The sequence below is a fragment of the Peromyscus eremicus genome, chromosome 19 (genome assembly GCF_949786415.1).
Source record: "Peromyscus eremicus chromosome 19, PerEre_H2_v1, whole genome shotgun sequence".
Taxonomy (NCBI): Eukaryota; Metazoa; Chordata; class Mammalia; order Rodentia; family Cricetidae; genus Peromyscus; species Peromyscus eremicus.
This window is the reverse complement of record NC_081435.1, coordinates 27360615-27380753: the sequence shown is the minus strand read 5'-3', so window position 1 is coordinate 27380753 and position 20139 is coordinate 27360615. Positions and strand designations below refer to the sequence as shown.

The 20139-nt window shown below is 50.0% G+C and overlaps 1 protein-coding gene across 1 annotated transcript; it reads left to right on the top strand.

The window, feature by feature from the left end:
* The first annotated feature begins 2754 nt into the window (after nucleotides 1–2754).
* On the top strand, nucleotides 2755–18698 carry Pcdh12 (protocadherin 12). Its single transcript, XM_059246242.1, has 4 exons — nucleotides 2755–5979; nucleotides 9083–9180; nucleotides 11512–11663; nucleotides 16718–18698. The coding sequence occupies exons 1-4, from the start codon at nucleotides 3103–3105 to the stop codon at nucleotides 17125–17127; spliced, it is 3537 nt and encodes a 1178-aa protein (XP_059102225.1). The 5' UTR covers nucleotides 2755–3102; the 3' UTR covers nucleotides 17128–18698.
* The last annotated feature ends 1441 nt before the right edge of the window (nucleotides 18699–20139 follow it).

Genomic DNA, 20139 nt, shown 5'->3' with positions numbered 1-20139 from the left:
GGTAACAGCATTAGAGAGGCTGAGAACCACTATACTGAGATGTTTCATTATTTGTCGTATCTTTTCTGTTTATGTACATCTGTGCAGCACAGCTCTATGAACCCTCCCACCTGGTGGCTGTCCCCTTTGTGCCTCTGTGCTTTGTTCTCTGCCTTTGGCCACCAGATGGCATTCTGGAAACATTCCCATTCTGGAAACATTTTCTGCATCCAGGCTCTCCTGCAGACTTTCAACTGGCCTCCCCTCTCTGCTACCTTCCTGGGTGCAGTTGAAGAGGCTTTCTGGAAGGCAAATCTGTAGGATCTCGGACAACTTTCCTGTGTTCAGCTTCTTTAGCCTGATGACTTGGTAATGGGCAGGGGGCAGTGGAGGGGAGGGGCACGAGAGGACATGGGTAAATCACTCAGGACAGAGGCTGGCAAATCATCGCTGAGCTCATCGTCCTGCTTTGTGCCTTCCCAAAGCTCCTCTGGCCTCCAGAATAAGTTTTAGGTCCTTCCTGTGGGGACCTAGGCCTTTCATCACCCATTGACCCTGGTTCCATCTTCCTTCTTCCGTACCACATAGACACCCCCAGATGCAGCAGAAGGAAGCAGCTTGTCCACTTTGGAGTCTGCACAGTCTGTGTCTCTGGCCTGCTTTGCCTTTCTCTGCTCTTTCTCTTGCCCTAGTGAAGTACTCCCGTCCACCAGGGATCACTGAGCACCTGCCCGGAGGCTCTGCCGATGACTCCCAGGGCCACAGTCCACAGTGACTGCACTGGACTCACTTTTTCTTTTCCCCTGCTTCCGCATTGACCGTAAGCCCTTGGGGGTCACGGTCTCTTTACTGTCTGGTGCAGTAGTAGGATGAGTGAGGGTCAGACAGTGAGGTCATCAAGCAAGCTGTCACCAGAGGACAATGGGCGTCCACTGTGTTACTGTGCTCTGAGGGGAACCACTCGGCTCCCCTTGTAGTGTAGGCTCTATCTTGCTCACCCAGAGCTAAGAGAGACCAGACAAAGGAAGAAAAAATAAACAAGGAAACGAAAGCAGAAAGGTAAATTCACGACTGATTTCACATTTGCATATGCACCATTAAACCTGCAAGATGAGAAAGAGAAAATGGTGGACCCTACCTGCTGAATGATCTCTGCCAGACCCCACACTTATGCCTCCATATGTACCACTTTTTTAGTCCTAACTATAAACTTATAAGATAGATGACAGTCACACCCTCAGAGAAGGCGGCTAGGGCTCAGGGACTCACTCCATCACTGGTGTTCTAAGTCTGTGAGGGTCTGGCGGTCCCAAAGCTGTACCATAGGAAATGGCCCTGTAGACTCAGGACCCCTGCCGTGGCTTAGGGGACTCAGTGAGATGGTTGAGTAAACTCCAGGATGGAAGGAAAGAAAGGGCAGAGGAGAGGGAGTGCATGTGGCTACCCCTCAGCCACTCCAAGCCTGACTGCCATGGGTCTCCATGCCAACAAGCCCTGAGTGGTGTCACTGTGTCCAAATGGGGCATCTCTGGCCCCAAGGACTCAGCAGTAGACACCCACCTTTGGGAAGTTGATCTTAATCTCCAGCATTTCAAATGCTCTACAGATCTGCAGAATAAACCTAGAAGACTATTGGAGGCACCAGAAGGAGGAAAACAGAAGCCACAAGGCTACGGAAGCAGACTGCCCGCTCCTCTGCCTTCCTGCAGCTCGCCTAAGTGAGAAGGTGAGCAGGAGGGAGAATCACCTTAAGTCCAGGGCTGGGAGGACCAGGCAGCTGCTGTTCACAGGACTCTCATAAACAAAAGTGTGGTGAGAAGAATTGGAGGAAGAGGGCGAAAGACAGATGAAAGGGAGAGGAAGGTGTGGGAGAAGGAAACGTGAAAAGTTTGAGACAGAGGAAGGGAGGCTGGGGGTTCCCCAGACAGGGACTCGAGTTGGACCAGATGCAGAGAACAATGGATCCCAAGGATCTCAGGAAGGGAAGGGGGGAGGCACCCTCTGGGGGTCAACGTGAGCAAAAACTACCCCGTGGCCCATGTGAGAGCTCCAACCACAGGCGGAACGAGCTGTATCAACTACAATACCCTTACCCAAACAACATTATTGTTTGTGATTTGGGACCAGAACCGGGCCAAGGGATTTTATACATCGTTTTATCCAGTCCTCACAATTTCCTGAAGGGAGGACAACTATTCTGCTCCCCACCTCACTTTGAAGATGAAGGAGTAGATGCTCAGGGAGGTCAAGTCATTCGTTCCAGAAAACCCAGCTGACAAGTTGCAAAGTCAGAATTTGAACCCGTGCCATTTTAGCTGGTGTGGCTTTTCTACTAATAATAGCTGCTTCCCAGAGAGACAAACTTGGGGGCAAAGTTGAGGTGGAGAGTCCAACAACTATAAGAAAAAGACAGGGGCTTCTAGAAGGTAGAAGAATGGGGGAAGAAGGCAAAAAGAAAAAAAAAAAAAAGATGAGGAAGAGAGATGGGGAGCCTGATGTGCCCTAGAGGGACATCAGTATAGGTCAAGTTCTTCACTCACTCGGCTACACAGTGGCTCCCTGTCCCTCATTGGCTGCCTTGCTGCTGCGTGGACAGCACCTTCCCATCCAGCCCGTCCCAGGAGCCCTGGCCTCATCCTCTTCAGCAACAGGCTTCTCTGCCTCACAGGAAATGCTCTTTCTCTAATTGCCATTGAAACTCACAGCCCTCCCTTTTCCTGTAGGTGGGGTTTCCATAGGAAAAAGCTGCTTCTCTGTTTCCCCAGCCTAGTTACTGTTTGGAAGTCAGATCCCTGCATCCCCCCGCTTTACTAGGTCAAGTCTCTCTCAGACCGGTTCCTGCCCATCACTGCTAAGTGGACCAGCTGGTGCGGCTGCGGAGCAGGAATCTCCTCTAGCACTTCATCCGTTTGGAGACTTCTCGGATAACTTTCCACAGAGATGGCCTTGCTTGGGAATCCTGCTTCTTCCAGCATCTTCTAATTATGGGACAAAGTTGTACCAGCCGGTCTGAAGCGGGAGATCCAGGCTGATTGAGCCATTCAGGAGCCACTGGGGGACGTGTCCTGCCTTTGAAGAGCTAGCTCCAGTGGGTTGAGTCTAGCCCTCCCTGTGGTAAGCAAGATGCTACTTCTGCCATTCCTGCTGGGGCTCTTGGGGACAGGAAGCCACTTATTCCTTTCGGGGGATTGTCAAGAGGTGACCACTGTCATGGTGAAATTCCAAGTGACAGAGGAAGTGCCGTCCGGCACGGTGATAGGGAAACTGTCCCAAGAACCGGGAGTGGAGGAGAGGCGTGGGAAGGCAGGAGATGCCTTCCAGATCCTGCAGCTGCCTCAGGCACTGCCTATTCAGATGAATGCGGAGGACGGCCTGCTCAGCACTTCCAGCCGGCTGGATCGGGAGCAGCTCTGCCAGCAGCAAGATCCCTGCCTGCTGTCCTTTGATGTGCTGGCCATGAGGGCTTCGGCTCTGATTCACGTGGAGATTCGGGTACTGGACATCAACGACCACCAGCCACGGTTTCCCAAGGGTGAACAGGAGCTGGAAATCTCGGAGAGTGCCGCTCCGTACACACGGATCCCCTTGGACAGGGCTCTTGACCAAGACACTGGTCCTAACAGCTTGTATTCCTACTCTCTGTCTCACAGTGAACACTTTGCTCTGGATGTTATTGTGGGGCCCGATGAGACCAAACATGCAGAACTGGTGGTGGTGAAGGAGCTGGACAGGGAAGTCCACTCCTTTTTTGATCTGGTGCTGACTGCCTATGACAATGGGAATCCCCCTAAGTCAGGCACCAGCGTGGTCAAGGTCAATGTCCTGGATTCCAATGACAATAGTCCGGTGTTTGCCGAGAGTTCACTAGCGCTAGAAATCCCAGAAGACACTGCTCCTGGCACTCTTCTCTTAAACCTGACTGCTACGGACCCAGACCAAGGACCCAACGGGGAGGTAGAGTTCTTCTTTGGCAAACATGTGTCCCCAGAGGTGATGAACACCTTCGGTGTAGATGCCAAGACGGGCCAGATCATTCTGCGCCAAGCCCTAGACTATGAGAAGAATCCTGCCTATGAGGTGGATGTCCAGGCAAGGGATCTGGGTCCCAACTCCATCCCTGGCCATTGCAAAGTTCTCATCAAAGTTCTGGATGTCAATGACAATGCTCCAAGCATCCACGTCACATGGGCCTCCCAGCCGTCCCTGGTGTCAGAAGATCTGCCCAGGGACAGTTTCATTGCTCTTGTCAGTGCCAATGACTTGGACTCAGGAAACAATGGTCTGGTCCACTGTTGGCTGAAGCAAGAGCTGGGCCACTTCAGGCTGAAAAGGACTAACGGCAACACGTACATGCTGCTCACCAACGCCACACTGGACAGAGAGCAGTGGTCTACATATACTCTTACGGTGTTTGCCCAAGACCAAGGACCCCAGCCCTTATCAGCTGAGCAGGAGCTCCGAATTCAGGTCGGTGATGTCAATGACAATGCGCCTGTGTTTGAGAAGAGCCGGTACGAGGTCTCCACTTGGGAAAACAACCCACCCTCTATTCATCTCGTTACTCTCAAAGCTCATGACGCTGACTTGGGCTTTAATGGGAAAGTGTCATACCATATCAAGGACTCCCCCGTTTCTCACCTAGTAGTTATTGACTCTGAGACGGGAGAAGTCACTGCTCAGAAGTCACTGGACTATGAGCAGATGGCAGGCTTTGAGTTCCAGGTGATAGCCGAGGATGGAGGGCGACCCCGGCTTGCATCTGCCATCTCTGTGTGGGTTAGCCTCTTGGATGCCAACGATAATGCCCCAGAAGTGATTCAGCCTGTGCTCAGTGAAGGCAAAGCCACCCTTTCAGTGCTTGTAAACGCCTCCACGGGCCACCTTCTGTTGCCCATCGAGAATCCCAGTGGCTTGGATCCAGCAGTTACTGGTACAGCACCAATGGCTACCCACAGCCCCTGGTCTTTCCTTCTGGTGACGATTGTGGCAAGAGATGCAGACTCGGGGGCCAATGGGGAGCTCCTCTACAGCATTCAGAGTGGGAATGAGGCTCATCTCTTTGTCCTCAGCCCCTCCTTGGGACAGCTATTCATTAACGTCACTAATGCCAGCAGCCTCATTGGGAGTCAGTGGGACCTGGGCATAGTGGTAGAGGACCACGGCACCCCCTCCTTACAGACTCGAGTTCTGTTGAGGGTCGTGTTTGTCACCAGTGTGGACCACCTAAGGGACTCTGCTCATGAGCCTGGGGTCCTGAGCACACCAGTGCTGGCAATGATCTGCCTGGCTGTACTGCTGGCCATCCTTGGGTTGATCTTGGCTCTGTTCGTGTCCATCTGCCGGACAGAGAAGAAGGATAACAGGGCATACAACTGTCGCGAAGCTGAGTCCACGTACCGCCACCAGCCCAGGAGGCCCCAGAAACACATTCAGAAGGCAGATATCCACCTGGTGCCTATGCTCAGGGCCCAGGAGGACGAGGCTGATGAAGTTAGGTCATCTCACAAGGATACCAGTAAGGAGGCCCTAATGGAAGCAGGCTGGGACTCCTGCCTGCAGGCCCCCTTCCACCTCACACCAACCCTATACAGGACCCTGCGTAACCAAGGCAACCAGGGGGCACTGGCAGAGAGCCAGGAGGTACTCCAGGATACCTTCAACTTTCTTTTCAACCATCCCAGGCAGAGGAATGCCTCCAGAGAAAACCTAAGCCTTCCTGAGTCCCCACCTGCCCTAGGCCAGCCACACTTAAGGCCTCTGAAGGTACCGGGCAGCCCCACAGGGAGGCTGGCTGGAGACCAGGGCAGTGAGAAGGCCCCACAGAGCCCACCAGCCTCCTCTGCAACCCAGAGACGGCAGCGAAATCTCCACGGCCAAGTGTCTCCTGCGGGAGAGTCCGGTCCTCGCCAGATTCTGCGGAGCCTGGTCCGGCTATCTGTGGCTGCTTTCGCGGAACGGAACCCCGTGGAGGAGTTTGCTGGGGATTCTCCTCCTGTCCAGGTACCTCTGGCGTGGGCAGCTCTTTTTCTGGTCTCCCCCCCCCCCCCCCCCCCCCCCCGCCCCCAGAACACCTCCGAGAGCATTAGACACCCTTGTTTCCCATATTCACCCTTAGACTCAGCCAGCACATTGTGATGCAGCACTTAAGGGCACAGTAGCTGGGGTCAACAGTTTGAACCTTCGTGATCCCGGACTAATTACGTTTCTGAGCCTCAGTTTCCTTGATGGTGAATTAGGAATGGTAGTGAGAAGTGTGTGCCTTGCAGAGTTGTCCTGAGGATCAGAGCAGTTAATTCCTGTAAAGCACTCATGCTTGGCACGTGTGGACACACAGCAAAGGTGGGTAAGGTTGCCTGGGTTCACATCCTGGCTCCACCTCTTTCCACCTATGGCTCATGGAGAAGTTACTCAGCTTGTAGTTAGAGGTACCCACTTTGGCAGCACTCGCCTCCCAAGACTGCATAAAAACAAAATGAACCGATCAATGGCAGCCGCGTCTGGACAGCTGTGTCTGCCTGGCCCGTAGTGTATGCTCAGCAAATGATTGCTACCACCTCCACAAAGCACCTCTCCATCCCTGCTCTCAACCTGCTCATCTTGTCTAGGGCAACCGCCCCCTCCCCCGTGAAACAGTCAGGTCTAGGTGACCCCCCCAAAGGGACTTGCTTGAGACCCCAAAGTTTACCAGCTGGGGAGACAGTGGGAACAACTGTCTAGTGAGGCAGAACCCAGTTCAAACACAGCCATTTAGAACCGGAGAATGTAGGGAATGACCTTTAACAGTGGAGTCTCATTTTCTTCATCTACAAAATGGGAATTACGAAGTCAAACTCACTTGGTCCCCACTGCCCTGGAGGGGAGGATTAATGGGATTTTGAGTGGTAATGTGTTTCATGTCTTGGGATTTACTAAACACAAACGGGAGGTCTTTTCAGGGACGGTGCTTAAGTCACCCCTAACTGCTTCTCTGACATCCGGGGAGCTTTCACCATGCAAGGCTGTGTGTCAGAGACATACTTCTGTTGGGCCAGACAATCAGCTCAGGTTTCTCATGATCAGGGACACAGCTTCCTTCCCAAACCCTAGGAAGCCACTTGGAAGTGGTTTAGCTATTCTCTTAGGAATCTCACCCTGGGGCTCCCTGCAAACCCAGAGGGAACTACAGCCAACTACTTCATTCATTCACTCATTCATCCACCAGCTGCTTTTAGGATGAACTCTTAGGCCGTGCCACTGGACATGACAGTAGAGAGTAGACACTCTAATGACACACTGGAAAGGAAGGCACCCATTTGGAATCAACTGGAGGTCGAGAGTAAGATGCTCAGGTCTTTGTGCAGTTCAGCCGCACAATAAAGTCAGACCTGAGTTCAAGTCCCAGGCCTTGTCTCTGCGAGAGCTGTGAACCTCAGGTTCCATATCTACAAAATGCATGGGATGGTAGCACCTTCCTGCAGCTATTATGTGGCGCAAATGCGATTAGTTGTCACCAGGTAATTACTAAGTGCTACCTGGGGCTCTACCAACACGTGACTCGTGCACCTCAATCACCATGTGACCTCAATCTCCCTTATTCCCCCGCTGTTGAGGGAACTGAGGCTCAGAATCCATAAGCCATTTTCTAGGGCCAGGAAGATGGGAGGTAAGGTGGGAACAGACTTAGAATGTGAACCTGAATCCAACTCCAGAGTTTGGGTTCCAACTGTGAAGTGACTCCTAATGTGAGGATGCAGCGCTGGGCTTGGCCTTCGAATTGTAATTACCTAGTGTCGCTTGGGTAAAAGGCAGCAGGTGCCTGCCTTTTAAGGGCTTCTGGGCCTGGTGAGGAGGCAGAATCTACCTGAGGCAGGTCCTTGACTCTCCCAAGTCGCGGTGAAAGCCTAGTTCTGGCTGTCCAGAAGCATCATTTTTGAGGTAACATCCCTGAGTCTTAGTATCAGTGTATCTCATTAACACTGACAATGCTGTGGAGAATTCAAACCCACTTCAGAGACTGAGAGATGACGAAGTCTCAGTAGGTCTCAAAACCTGCCTGAAAGTTCCCAAGCTAGTGATCGTGAAGGAGGAGCTGAGTCGGCCGGCCGAGGCTGGCTCTGCTTCCTCTCCCTCCAGGACCTTGGGGGTGTAGGACCCACATCTAGACAATCCCCACTCCTCCCGTCTTTCTGAACCGCTACCGTTTTTCTAGTCTTTGAGAACCCTCGACAGACGCTGTCTTCACTTAATGTCCAGACCTTCCAGTCTCTGGCGGAATTCCTGGGGAGCCTTAGGGCTCAGCAGGAGTTCCTGGCACAGAGCCAGAAGCCAAGCAAACATTTGTTGAATTGCTTGAAAGCCGGGTTTGGTGGCACAGGCCTGTAGTTCCAGCCCCTCAGGAGACTAAGACGAGAGTTCAAGGACAGCCTGCACAGCATAGCAAGATCCTGTCTCCAAAGATAAGAAAGTAAATGGACAGTTGTGACCCCGGTGCGGTCTCTGTACCCTCTTCCCTGCCTCCCTTGTGAAGCATGAACTTCCAAAGACAACAGGGGGTCCCTTTCTCATTCTTACAAGTCCCACAGAAACACTCTGCCTGGCACAAAGAAATGCTTTTAAATACATGTCCATTGATTGACAGGGTGAATAAGTGAATTGGCTAAATGATGCCATTTCTGCCCTGCACAAGGCAGTCTTGCATACCCCCCCACGCCCCCAGTTCAAGCCAGAATGCTTGAATACTGCTCAAAGAGGAAAATAACTCTTGTAGACAATCCTTATCAAAGTACCAACTGGATGATCCAGAAATGGCTTTTCACTCCAACTCTCCAAGTCTACCAGTCACTCCAGGGAATGAGCTTTCTGGGGATGGTTCCAAGGGTCTCCATGCTGTCGCCTTCAGCTGCCCGGGGCCTGCAGTGAGGAGCCAAAGCCAGGAAGCACTCTCCCCCAGGTCCCTGTCTCAGTCACACAGGTCCATTCCCCCAACCCCCTATTTGATCGCAGAAGCATCTGAAGCCAGAGGAAAAACTATAAAAAGAAAGCACCAGCATTGAGGGAAACATCCGGCAAGGAAGCGTGCTGGGTCGGAATTGTGTGGAGTCAACAGATTTTTCCTGTCTTGTAGCAAATCTCCCAGCTGCTGTCCTTGCTGCATCGGGGCCAATTCCAGCCCAAACCAAACCACCGAGGAAATAAATACTTGGCCAAGCCCGGCGGCAGCAGGTAAACCGCATGTAGCACCCACAGCACAATCTCCTTTGGGCCCCTAGGTCACCCTCCCTACAGCCTTGGTGAGTGTGGAGAGATGAGCACCCTGTGAACCCAGCCCAGGGGGTACATGCAGCAGACAGCACCCATCCCCCACTCTGGAGGCTGCATCCTGGGGCCACTGTATTTATGATATTTACAGGTCCCAGTGTCGCTAAGGAAATGACTTCATCTCCTAGCTCGGACGATCTGCCCTGATTACTTGATTAGTTTGAAATCTTTAACTTTCTCCTTTCTTTCTCTCGGCCTATAAACACGCTATATAAGGATGTAGACGTGAGGGTCTGCCCCTGAGGGCAACCCTGGAATTGAAGAGACCTCAAGAGGACATCAAATCCTATTCTTCGCTACGCATGGAGAAACAGATTTTCCTTCTGCAGGCTCAACATTTGAGTCTGTGGAAATAAACTACCAACAGACCAGTGAACAGGAGAAAAGCCATAGTAAATTTAAAAAATCATTTTACATTCATTTATTTTGCATATGAGTAGGGGGAAGTGTGTGTGTGGAGGATGGAGGGTAGCATGTGGGTGTCTTTCCTCTCTTTTTCATCATGTAGGTTCGAGGAATTGAACTCAGGTCATTCGGGTTTGCTGGCAAGTGCCCTTAGCCAATGAGGCATCTATCTCACTGGCCCCATAATAATTTCTTTAAATCATTGTTTTATGTGATACAGAAGAAACTTTTAGATTGAAGATCCAGAGACCCATTTTTAAGATTGGGTTCAGTGTTTCGGGACACCTGCGAAAATAGAATTGGATAAAAAGGGTATGAGCAAATTGAAACTTAGACCAAAGAGGGAGTCCCTGCAAGGCCTATCTGTGTGGCTTCTTGGCTGCTCTACTGGGCATTCCTTGATTCCAGGCATGGGCTAGGAGCTTTTCTGGAACCAGGGACTTACAACCTGCAATCAAGCTGGGCAAGTCAGAGAATTTCTTTATCGCCAGCTCTTGCATAGAAAGTGTGTGTGTTGGGGGTGGGGGTGGGGATTCAAGTGTGTTTTTAGGTTTTATGGTTGGCGTTGGGAAGAGCTCTGGTTTCTATGACCTACTTTGGGAAAGGAATTCTAGATTGCTATCTATTCGCCTGGGGGTGGAGCTCTGGGACAGGAGGTCAGAGGGACGGTTTTAAAGGACTTCACATTTTGACATTGCTTTCCTGCGCCCTAACAGCTCACATTCCGGTTCACGGGTCTGGATTTGAATTCTTGCTTAATTACTTAGTCCTTGGGGGCCTTAGGCAAGGTGCAAAAATCTTCTCGGTGGTCAAATGGGAATGCCTCTTCTGTATAGGCTTGGAAGGTTTCAATGAGTGAGTGCCTGTTACCTTGCATAGCATGAGGCCTGACTTGGGATAGTTGTGGCCCTTACCCCCAGCTGGCTACCTCCTGGCTGACCTCTTCATAGCAGCAGAAATGATCCCAGTGAGGAATGAGAACAACAGAAATCAAGTAGGAATCATGGGACTTCGAGCCCCTCAGGGAGACTTTTCACCTGTAGGGATGGGCTTCATGCTGAGTGACTGTCAGAGGCCCTGGGGGTCAGTGAGACATAGGGGCCCCAGGGTAAGCCAGGAAGCTGGGGTGCAGGTGTAGATATGAGTAGTTTAAGGATGCCCCATGCAGATGCACCCCCTCCACAGACCTGTTCCTCTGCTCTGAGATGTGGCTTTAGTAGGAAGGAAGACAGGGTCACTCATTCCGTAGTGTTCGTCAAGTGGGTGCCAGGCCATTCTCTGAGCACTTGACAAGAGAACAAGGAATAAAAAAGGCAAAAATCGTGGGGCGGTGGTGGCGCACGCCTTTAATCCCAGCGCTTGGGAGGCAGAGCCAGGCGGATCTCTGTGAGTTCGAGGCCAGCCTGGTCTACAGAGTGAGATCAGGGGCTGGTTCTGGGTAGATGACTACGTTGACCGAAGAAGTTTACTAAATGCCACCCTGTGCCATCCCCATCGAAGGTTCGAGGGAGAGACAATAGTGAGCAACACTACGCCGGCTTCACTTCTCTTCTGTGTGCCCTACTGTGTAGACTGTTGCAGGGCACTAGGCTAAACCTTTTACCTACGAAGTCTCACTTACAAAACCCCGTGAGAGTTACTACTTATTACTCCCGTTTCATAGGAGAGGAAACAGGCAGCAGGAAGGCTGGGAATTAAGACCCAGTTGACCCCGACTCTCTACGTCAGGCTACGCCCCAGTCCCCTGTATAGATGACAGATGATCTAGATGCCGTGAGCAGACAGTTATGTGAGAAATCCTCAGCTGAAACCCGGCTGGCTTCTTCACAGGGCTGCCATCCCAGACACAGATGGCCCAGGTGTCAGGCCTGGTGGCCAAGCAGAACCTGACCTGGAAGAAGGCCCCCTAGGCCCTGAGGAGGACCTTTCTGTGAAGCGACTTCTAGAAGAAGAGCTGTCAAGCCTGCTGGACCCCCATACAGGTAGGGATGCCCCAAAGTCACCCCTATGCTGTCTCTGTGTCCATCATCCACCATGCACACAGGCTCCAGAGTGGTCCAATCCACCGTGGGGAGGGGTGTGGCCTGGAGAGGGGTGTGGCCTGGAGAGGGGTGTGGCCTGGAGAGGGGTGTGGCCAGCCTTTTATTTCCACTGCAGTCTCAGAAAGTGGTTATCTATCTGTTTATTTAGTTATGTGGTTGTGGTGGTGGGTTTGGTTGTTTATGACAGGGTTTCACTCTGTCAACATGTAGCCCAGGCTGACCTTGAAATCCTCAACTTCCCAAGTGCTGGGATTATAGGCATGAGCTACCAGGCCCAGTTTTCCTTTGTTTAATGACCAGGTTCTACTTTTTAAAAAAAAAAAAAATAGGGCTGGAGAGATGGCTCAGAGGTTAAGAGCACTGACTGCTCTTCCAGAGGTCCTGAGTTCAATTCCCAGCAACCACATGGTGGCTCAAAACCATCTGTAATGAGATCTGGTGCCCTCTTCTGGCCTGCAGGGATACATGCAAGCAGAGCACTATATACATAATAAATAAATAAATCTTTAAAAAAAAAAATAAAAAAAAATAAAAAAAAATAATAATTTATTTATTTTGATTTTATGTGCATTGGTGTTTTGCCTGCACTTTTGTCTGTGGGAGGGTGTTGAATCCCCCGGAATTGTAATTACAGACAGTTATGAGCTGCTCTGTGGGTGCTGGGAATTGAACCTAGGTCCTCTAGAAGAGCAGCCAGTGCTCTTAACTGCTGAGCCATCTCTCCAGACCCCAGGTTCTACTTTTTAAAAAATCATTATTAAGAATAATGAACAGGGCTTGAGAGATGACTCAGACTCAGTGGTTAAAAGCACTGGCTGCTGTTCTCAGCACCCACAGGGCAGCTCATAACTGTTTGTAACTCTAGATTCAGGGATCCAACACCTTCTTCTGAACATCACAGGCACTAGCTACATACATGGTACACAGATATATAGGCAGGCAAAACATATACATAAAATAGAATAAATAAATCTCTTAAAAATTAAAAAAAAAAAAGAAAGAGAATAACATAGGCCAGGGCTTGACTTAGGGTCACAGCTGAGTAAGCAGTTACTTAGTTCTTGGCCTGGGTGCCAAGCACCAGGAAAGCCTCCAGGTGGTCCTCTGGGGTAGATAATACCAACTGCAATGGACAGGTGAACACAGACTCAGGAAGCAAGCTGGCCTGACCAGAGTCTCCTCGGTCCTGGCTGGGAGCCCAAACCTGAGCAGTATAAAGTCAACTGCACCATTGCGTGTGGCATATTTAAATAACCTTTCACTCCAGAAAAGAGACAATTCCTTAATGTGCTAATTGAAGATAAAAAAATTCTTTGTTTTTGTTTTTTTTTCTACCAAAAAAAAAAAAAGTTAGTTTTGGGTTGGAATGTAGCTTAGTTGGTAGAGTGCTTGCCTGCTCCTGGATTCATTCCCAAGCACTGCATTAAACGGGCCTGTTGGTACAGGCCTTTAATCCCAGTGCATGGGAGGTGGAGGAGGGAGGGTCAGGAGCTCAAGGTCACCTTTGATGAATTCTGGACCAGTCTGGGCTACATAAGACCCTATAAGAAACAATGAACAAAGAGAAGGAGGAGGAGGAGAAGGAGGAGAAGGAAGAAGAGGAGGGGAGGAAGGCAAAGCAATTAGGGTTTTTCTTGTTTGTTTGGTTTTCAAGACAGGGTTTCTCTGTGTAGTTTTGGTGTCTGTCCTGGATCTCGCTCTGTAGACCAGGCTGGCCTCCAACTCACAGAGATCTGCCTGCCTCTGCCTCCTGAGTGCTGGGATGAAAGGTGTGCATCATTGCCGCCGCCCAGCCAAAACAATTAGATTTAACTATAAACATACTATGAATTTTAACGCAAGACTCGGCCAGCCAAGCGCCCTCTGTGGGAACTGGTCTACCTCCCTTAGGCGACACACCCTACCCCTGGCCATCCCATCCTTTGCTTCTGCAGTTAGTTTATTTCCGTCTGGCTGCAAGGTATGGCAGGTTTTGCCCTTTCTGGGGCTAAAAACCATAACAGGCATTGACAGAGTGCTTTTCGGTTTCTCTGGAGAAAATATGAAGAGAAAGGGGCTGCTCATTATCCCCATTTCATAAAGAAAAAAAAAAGCTGGGGGTCAAAAGTGTTTAATGGTTTGACCAGGGTTACTCAGCTAATGGCTATTCATATAGGCAATATGGCCCTCAGTTTTAGAGCTGTGCTGTTCAGTATGGTAGCCACCGGCCACATACGGCTATTTAAGTTGAAATGAAGTGAAATTAAATAAAATGAAATATTGCGTTTTTAGTCACACCAGCTACACTTTAGGGGCTCAGTACCCACATATGGGTTGGTGGCTACAGTTTTGAATTCTATCACTGACCAGCTGGTGCCAGGACCCGTGGGCTCAATCCTTGACCTGTCCTGCCTCCCCACAGCCCAGAAGGCACTGGGCAATGTGAGTGGGAAGATGGAAAACGGGAGTGGGGAAGACTTTGCTGTCCAAAATCTGGATGCCCTGGGTCTACAGAGAGATGTGTTTAGGACTGGGGACTTGGTGATCAGATAAAAAAGCCATCTGAAGATGTGGTAATGTTGACTCAGTGGGTGAAGTGTTTCCCACAAGGGTTTGAGAACCTAAGTTTGGATCCCCTAAAATCCAGGCATGACAGCGTACAGCTGTAATCTTAATGCTGAGGAGGCAGAGACTGGAGGGTCCCTGTGACTTGCTGACTAGCCAGCCTAGCTGAATTGTGAGCTTCTGCTCAGTGAGAGAATCGGTCTCAAAAAATAAGTTGGAAATCAGGTATAGGGGTGCACACTTTTAATCCCAGTACTCAGAAGGCAGAGGCAGGTGGATATCTGTGAATTTGAGACTAGCTTGGTTTACATAAGGAGTTCCAAGCCAACCAGGGGTACAAACTGAGAACTCATCTCAAAAAAGATTAAAAAAAGAAATGGAATGAGACAGCCTATATTGACTTCTGGTAGCTGTACACACACCAGGGAGCTGGGTTTGTGTGTGTGTGTGTGTGTGTGTGTGTGTGTGTGTGTGTGTGTGTGACTATTTTATTAGTTTCATGAACTCACTGAATTTGTAATGAAGGTTCACAGTGAACTCATCACCAAATTCCAGCTGTTCTCATTTGCCCTGTAACTTCCCATTCTCTTCTGAAGCTGACCATGAACAAGGAAAGGCTGGAGTCTGTACCACCAAGAGTTCCAACTCTTACGTCTCAGAGTCTCAGGGAACTAATGTCTACAGACTCCCAAGGTCAAGGGTCAATCATCATGTCCATTAATCATACAACAGACACTCACCAAATCCCAGGCAGGGGGCCAGACCCATCCTGTACAGTCCGGAACTGAAGACAAGAACCAGGGGGATTATTCACTGATCCAAGCAAACGACTAGTTTAGATGTTAGAATGACCTCTTCAAGTTGCAAAAGTAGCATTCTGGTAATGTAGGAAATATAGGCAAACAAACAAAGAAACAAACAAAAAAGAACAAATCATTTATGCCCAGAGAATTTTCGGTTAACATTTTGCCCCATTTCCTTCCAGCATCTTTTTCTTGCACAGATTTAGAACCACTAACCTGAAACAAGCATTAAATATCTGTTAATATTAACACATGTTCTCCCTGCCTCCCCCCACCCCCCCCAACCCCCTACCCCCGTGTGTGTGTGTGTGTGTGTGTGTGTGTGTGTGTGTGTGTGTGTGTTTCATAAGCAGGAAACTGGATTTCCTTTTTTTCTCTCCTGCTTGGTCTTTGCTTTGGGGGCTGGAATTCATGTCTATTATTTGAGACAGAGTCTGATGCAGTCTTAGCTGGCCTTGTGCCCCGTGTAACCTATTCTATCCTGGAACTCCCAGATACCCTCCTGTCTCAGCCACCCGAGTGCTGGGATTACAGGCATGTGCCACCACACCCAGCTCCTAGAAGTATTATTTTGAGACAAGATTTTCTGATGGAGAAGTGGGAAGACTGTGGTGGTGGCATGAGGATCTAGGGAACATTGTTTAAAAATCCTCCAACACCAGGCTGCTGCTGCCACTTGCCCCATCCCTTCCTCAGACAGGCAGCCCCTCCTCAGCTGGACACTGGGCAAGTTTCCATGAAGGGGGAGGGGAGATGGGGCCAGGTAGTGACAAGGCAGGCCCTGTCAGCCCTGGGAATTCCAGAGGAGCACCCAGGGGCAAGAAGGCCATGCTTCCTAGAGAGTGGGTACGGTTGGGGAGTACCCACCTGGGCCTTCAAAGTCATCAGACCTAGGTCCAATCCGGTTTTGGTTTTTTTTTTTTTGTTTTGTTTTGTTTTGTTTTTTTGAGACAGGGTTTCTCTGTGTTGTTTTGGTGCCTGTTCTGGATCTCACTCTGTAGCCCAGGCTGGCCTTGAACTCACAGAGATCCACCTGGCTCTGCTTCCCGAGTGCTGGGATTAAAGGCCTGCGCCACCACTGCCTGGCCCAATCCGGTTTTGGTTACCTAGAAAACAAGACTTCTTTGAGGGTCAGTTTCCTCATCCTTAAAATGGAGATAAGACTCTTCACCTCAAAGGTGAAATGAGATAATTAAGCAATTTCTTGATATACGAGCAGTGAATAAGTGGTTATTATTATTTCTTTCTTTTTTGTTTTTGTTTGTTTTTGAGATAGGGTCCCTAGATGGCCTGGAACTTGAAGATCAGGCTGGCCTCAAATTCACCGTGACTCTCTTGCCTCAGTTTCCCAAGTGGTGGGATACCAGATGTATTCCTCCATTGCCAGACTGAAACAGGCTAATTCTGTCTATCCTCATGCCTCCTCCAAACTAAGCTCTTCCGGCTTTGGTCAGCAGTTTTCCTGCCCAGGGAGCTTGCCTGTCAAGGCCTCTTCCTTCCCGTCCTGCTCTCACTGTGTAGTGTGTCCCCCACCACTTCCCTTTCCTTCTGTGTCCACTGCTCCTGTCCTGCTTACAGCCCCACCCCGCCTGGCTTCCCGGCCCTTCCCTGCATCTGGCCCTCACCACGTCCCTCCTTCCTCTGCAGGTCTGGCCCTGGACAAGCTGAGTCCCCCTGACCCAGCCTGGATGGCGAGACTGTCATTGCCCCTCACCACCAATTACCGAGACAACTTGTCTTCCCCTGACGCTGCAGCTTCAGAGGAACCGAGAACCTTCCAGACGTTCGGCAAAACAGCCGGACTGGGACCCGAGCTAAGCCCAACAGGCACGCGCCTGGCCAGCACGTTCGTCTCAGAGATGAGCTCGCTGCTGGAGATGTTGTTGGAGCAGCACACGGTGCCAGTGGAGGCTGCGTCCGCGGCTTTGCGGCGGCTCTCGGTGTGCGGCAGGACCCTCAGTCTAGACCTGGCCACCAGTGGGGCCTCGGGCTCAGAAGCACAGCTGAGTAGAAAGAAGGCAGCAGACAGCAGACGTGACTGTGGCAGGAATCTATGACCATGCTTGGTTGGGAGGTCTTTGGATCCAGGAACCAGGTTCCCCGGGAGATGTTAGGGTGCTCAGACCCTCATCTCAGGGAATGAGCTGATTTCTAAAATTGTGGAACTCACTGGCTAGAGACTCTAACTTTAGGGTGACTTATGCTGTTCCCCACAGAGGAGGACTAACAGGTAACTGGCCAGAGCAGACCTTGTAACAGGGACCCTATGGCTGGGCATTATGGAGGACAGGGGCAGCTTTGGGTCTCCCTGAGGAATTTGTGGTAAAACACATACAGGGTGTAAAGAGTTGGCCCTCAGGAGGAACAGATGCCACTGAGTGTAGTATCATAAGCAGGAGGGTGGCCTCACTGGATACTGAAGGCAGAGGGCTGGCTCCTGGGGAGCTAGGCAATGTGCTCTCTGACCTACTAATAAAGGAAAAACTGCAGCTCATTCTCCTGTTTGCCAGAGTACCAGAGCGAGGGCAATTTGCCATCTAATTTCTGTTGGGTCATGGCAGGAGTGGGTCACACTGGTTCACAGTGACAGGTACGCAGATAATGGACATGTGTGTTCTTGGCTCCACTCCACTATGTTATCCAACAATATGCTTCTCAGCTGGAAAATCGGGACCAAGTAAAGCAAGACTGTAAATTAGAGTATTTATATGAGCCAGGCAGTAGGCTTTAATTTGATTTTTTCCCACAATGCTAGGTTGGTGGTATACTATACCCATTTCACAGATATGAAGCTTGGAAAAGTTGAATGTCTCTCCCAAGAGTGAGCAGGGAGTAGATGCAGAGCCAGGATTTGTGCTCAGGCTGGCCCAACACCAAAGCCTATGCCATCAACCGTGGCACTAGATTGCCAACCAAGGAATAGAAAAGGAGAAGTCCTTGAGATGCAGACTTGCAGATAGAAGGCATCCGGGCCCATATGACGGCGTGCTTATAAGCACGGGTTCAAAGGAGCTTTGCATCTGCCCAGTGCCAGTCCTGTCCCTTTCCAGGGAGCAACCCTTCAGATGCAGAAGTCATCTTTTCTGACACCCTAGCTGGGGAAATCTTTCGCTATTGGCAGGCTTGGGTCTGGGAATTGAGGCCCCGGAGGATGGTATGTGAACTGGGACTATGAAATCCATACTGACAGCAGCCAGCCTTCCAGGGGTGGGAAGAGTGAAGAAATAGCTAATCTGTTCCCAAGGCTCTTTGTTTCTGGAAATTTCCAAGCAGTCACAGCTAATTTAGGATAGTATGGGGGGCTCTCCTGGACACTGGAGGCAGAGATAGTGTCTGCTTCACTTGTCCTCTTCAGGGCCCGGAATGAGGTGATGTTAGTCCAGCTTAGAGATGAGCAGTATGAGACCTGAAGAAGTTAAGCATTTCAGAGGCAAGGTCTGCGTCTCTCATCGCCTCACTCCAGGTCAGAGTGATCGTACGAGACCTGTGATTTTCAAGCTGGTTCACAGAGCAGCTGGGTTCCAGGCCACTGAGAGAGGCCATGAAAACCAAGCAAGCAGGAGCTCCAGCTTGTCCACCCTGGCACAGCTGACACTAGAGATACTTGTTGAGTGGCCATATGAATGAATAAATGGGTAAAGAAATGCTTCAGAGTTTATGTTTATTTATGTTGACACTCCAGGTAGGACATCATTGGGGGGAAATAGTTCTATGTAAAAGCCAAGTCTAAAGACAGTAGTACAAAAGCAGATCATGCTGATCTCACACACACACACACACACACACACACACACACACACACACACGTTACTAGTGGACTTGCAGGTGGAGGAGAGATGCAGTGGGGAGATGACCTAGGGATGCTGGAACCATGGCTGAGACTCGGTCATCAGAAACACTAAACCAAGCTGGGCAGTGTTGGTGCACACCTTTAATCCCAGCACTTGGGAGACAGAGGCAGGAGGATCTCTGTGAATTCTAGGCCAGGCTGTTGTATGGAGTGAGTTCCAGGACAGCCAGGGCTACACAGAGAAACCCTGTCTAAAAAAACCTAAATAAATAAATAAAAATAAAAACAAAATGGGGGTGGTGGTGATGCTGGAGAGATGGCTCAGCCTTTAAGAGCATTGGCTGCTCTTCCAGAGGTCCTGAGTTCAAGTCCCAGCCACCACATGGTGGCTCACAGCCATCTATAGTGGGATCTGATGCCCTCTTCTGGCAGGCAGGCATACATGCAGATAGAGTACTCATATACATAAAATAAATACATCTTAAAAGAAAAAAAAAAAAGACAGACTAAACCATTGCATCTCTCTAGTCCTGAAGACCTGGTCCTTGGCTGCATACCAGACAAACCTTTGTACATAAGGAGTTTTATCTGAGCAGAAGATACAAAGTTCTCATCAGATTCCCAAGGAAACATATGACCTGTAAAAAGTTTATGCAGCATGGCTTCAAGACACTAAACCATTTGCAGACCTACAGAGTCTGAACTTTTCATTGTCTCAACTCTTCACTAGAGCTGAGGATGACCTTGAATTCTTGATCCTGCTGACTCTACCTCCCAAGTACTGGGATTATCAGTGTATGACTGTCACAGCTAGCTAGAAACTCTTCATTTTACAGTCAAGGATGTGGAGAGACGAAACCACCGGTGACTTGCAGTCAGGATTTAATATATTCTACATTACAGTGGGGTTTTTGTTTTGTTTTGTTTTTTAAACAGGGTCTCACTGTGTAGCCCTGGTGGCCTGGTAGACCAGACTAGCCTTGATCTCACTGAGATCTGCTTGCCTCTGCCTCCTGGTTGCAGGGATTAAGGACATGCACCATCATGCCTAGCCACTTCAATTTTTATTTTCTTTAGCAGGGGTGGGAAGCACACATACCGCAGGGCATGCCTGTGGAGGTCAGAGGACAACTTGTAGGGGGCCAATTCTCCCCTTCTACTACATTGGTTCCAAGGATCAAGGTCAGGTTGTCAGGTTTGGGGGCAAGCATCTTTCCTGCTGAGGCACTCTTTAGACCTCTCTCCTCTTTCTTTCTCTCAGATAGTCTCATAGTATAAC

Coding starts and splice junctions, on each gene's coding strand:
- Pcdh12 (XM_059246242.1), top strand. CDS start 3,103: ATGCTACTTCTGCCATTCCTGCTGGGGCTCTTGGGGACAGGAAGCCAC. Junction 5,980..9,082: donor GGGATTCTCCTCCTGTCCAG/GTACCTCTGGCG, acceptor CCTGTCTTGTAG/CAAATCTCCCAGCTGCTGTC. Junction 11,664..16,717: donor CCTGCTGGACCCCCATACAG/GTAGGGATGCCC, acceptor CTTCCTCTGCAG/GTCTGGCCCTGGACAAGCTG.